This window comes from Solanum dulcamara, chromosome 2 (genome assembly GCF_947179165.1).
Source record: "Solanum dulcamara chromosome 2, daSolDulc1.2, whole genome shotgun sequence".
In the NCBI taxonomy this organism is placed as follows: Eukaryota; Viridiplantae; Streptophyta; class Magnoliopsida; order Solanales; family Solanaceae; genus Solanum; species Solanum dulcamara.
This window is the reverse complement of record NC_077238.1, coordinates 21756482-21759352: the sequence shown is the minus strand read 5'-3', so window position 1 is coordinate 21759352 and position 2871 is coordinate 21756482. Positions and strand designations below refer to the sequence as shown.

The following is a 2871-nucleotide window of genomic DNA, read 5'->3' as shown; positions in this document are numbered from 1 at the left end:
AGCGAGACTGAGATGATCTGGGCATGTGCAGAGGAGGGGTGTTGACGCCCTAGTTAGGAGGTGAGAGCAGTTGGATTTGGGGGCTATGCAGAGGGGTAGGGGTAGACCGAAAAAGTATTGAAGAAAAGTGATTAGACAAGATATGGCGGTAATCCATATCAACGAGGACATGACCTTAGATAGAAAATAGTGGAGGTCGCGGATTAAAGTAGAAGGCTAGTAGGGATAGAATGGTGTCTTATCGTGTATCGATTTAGGGTGGTCGTAGGTCTAGGTGTGCCTTTATATTTGTGTTGCTATTGCCTTTGATTATTGCAGTACTTTTCTATAGTTATTGTTCTTGTCTTGTAAATTTATCATTGCATTTTATTTTTATTTCTATTTTTACTATTTATTTATTTATTTTATTTATTTATTTATTTATTTTCTATTTCTTTATGTTATATATATATATATATATATATATATATATATTTCTTTCGTACTTGGAACTGTGACTTTCGAGCCGAGGATCTTTCGGAAACAGGCTCTATCTCCATGAGGTAGTGATAAGATCTGCGTACATCCTACCCTCCCCAGACCCCACTTGTGGGATTTTATTGGGTATGTTGTTGTTATCCTACATGTATCACATAGTTGACTCAAACTATATCTTGTTCTGTTTGAAGGAGTTTCTAGTTGGGTAATTTGCCTTTATTAGACTTGTCAAACTCTGTTAATTGCTATTGATTTTGTGTGTGAACTTTGTTTGAGTGAAACCTGTTCCTTTTCATCAATATGTTTAAAGTTATCTCGAGGAATATGTTCTTAACCAAGGGACTGTCTTAGCCTAAAGTGTGTGTACAACCTAATTCATCTTCCTCGCGCTTATTTTGCCTTACTTGTTGCAAAGCTTGGTAATTAGAATAGAGGGTCTTTTGGCATCCTTATAGCCTTTCAGAGTTTAACTTCGTGGCAGACGTAGGAGTTGGATGGTTTTTTCATCAATATATATGGAAGATGATTGGTTGAGTCCAAAAAGATGAAAAGAATTTAAGAAACAAACTTCCAATATTATAACATATCAAAAGAGTAAGATTTTAGGATCAGGCACTACACCAAGAAAGCAATTCCTTGTCAGCTTCAAATGTAGCCATGTCTTCCTCTTTGAGATTTACCCAGGCTTCTATGCCATTACCTGATTTTGTGTCTAGAAAACCAATGACATCCTTGAGAACAAGGCTAGCCGATCCTACCCATATCGGTTTTCCCCAACCAAAATCAGCTTTATAAAGAGGCAATCTACACAAACTAGTGAAGTTGAACAAGACTAGCCCACCTTTCCTCTGCTCATTTGCTTTCTCTTTGATAAAACTCAAGTGTTTCTGATCATTCTTCTGGAGACCTGAGACAAATTCGCTATTTATGTTCTTTATACTTTCCCTCACTTTTTTCACGAGCTCAAAATCTTGTTCCTCATTAGTACTATTATAATCCATAGCTGGTACTGTAACGACTACTTGCATTACATTACCGAATAAAGATTCAGGCAATGGAGGATTACTTCTGGTACGTAAGTTCACCGTATGGACTATGCCATAAATCTTAGTTTCATCCCTTTCAACATGAATACTTGCCATCAAACGTGTCCATAAGAAAGCTGATAAGGCTTCAATCCTCGAAGGAGATCTCGTACTTTCACTGCCCTTTTCAGTATACTTATCTCTAAGTGCTGATACTTTAGAGGCAGAGAATACAAACCTTTTAGTCACAATGTTTTCTTTCTCAATTATGACGCTTGATTTGAACTCTGTTATATCTCTTGGTGGAAATAGTATGGAAGAATCAAATCTTGGACTAGGAACGTCGATATTTCCTCTTGCAATAGCTCCCCAGCTATTGATAAACATGAAAGTCGACAATGCATCAGCTATCTTATGAGAAATGGCTATACCAATAGCCATTCCTCCACATTGAAAAAAGTTTGCTTGAACTAGTAAGCAAAAATCTTTAACATCATGTAAATCACAAGGGATGAACTTGTTAAGTTCATTAGGAATTGGATCAAGAAGGAACTCTGAGAGACTGCATTTGGCTATGGCTTCTACGTATGGGACGCCCTCGTCGTTGCAGTTGACATGGGAGTTGGCCACGTCTAGACGTCCGCTAAGAGGGTAGAATTTGGTCAAGGCATGTGATAAAGATATCTTAAGTTGGTCTGATCTGTGTGTATTGTAGGTGAAGTTATTGTCTGATGGATAGAAAAAAATAAGGGGCATCAAAATATTGGGAGTAATTTGATCAAGATATGAAAGTTGGTAATGGTGAAGGTATTGTGGGGTTGGAGAAGATGGTTTGATTGTCACTTTGGAGATGATTTCTATTCCAATTTTCATTCTTTCTTGTCGAGTGTTATGTTATAACCTAGTACTCTTTTTCTCCTTGGTGAAATGACACTAGTTCTGATGACAATAAATAGACCAAAAACTATATAATAAAATGACATATAATTGGAAAAAACAATGCAGTGTCTTCAAGTTTTTAGAATTTAGCTTTTATGGCCGTCGTGTCACTAAAGAGATGATTATCATGACTTAAATAGGAAATTAACACTACTAGAAAATCACTATTTTCCCACTGAAAAATGTTTATTGGCTATTTTCATAAATATTTTGATTGAATCAATAAGAAAAAAAAATATTTTTAATGGCTATTCTCAATATTTTAATTAGAATTTATTTTTCATAATGCATTTTTATTAATGAGCTGATTCAGTAAAAATAAAATGACAAAAATTGTGTTTTATAGCACAAATTTTGCATTAATTGACAGGGAATTTTTGTTTTGTTTCTAGTAGTGGAATACTTCAACCTATTAGAAAAACCTCAGTCG

The 2871-nt window shown here is 35.5% G+C and overlaps 1 protein-coding gene across 1 annotated transcript; it reads right to left on the bottom strand.

Moving 5' to 3' along the window:
- Window positions 1-1085: 1085 nt before the first annotated feature.
- LOC129870738 (stemmadenine O-acetyltransferase-like) lies at window positions 1086-2375 on the bottom strand. Its single transcript, XM_055945596.1, has one exon. It carries the CDS (start codon window positions 2373-2375, stop codon window positions 1086-1088), a length of 1290 nt encoding a protein of 429 aa, XP_055801571.1.
- Between the last annotated feature and the right edge of the window lie 496 nt (window positions 2376-2871).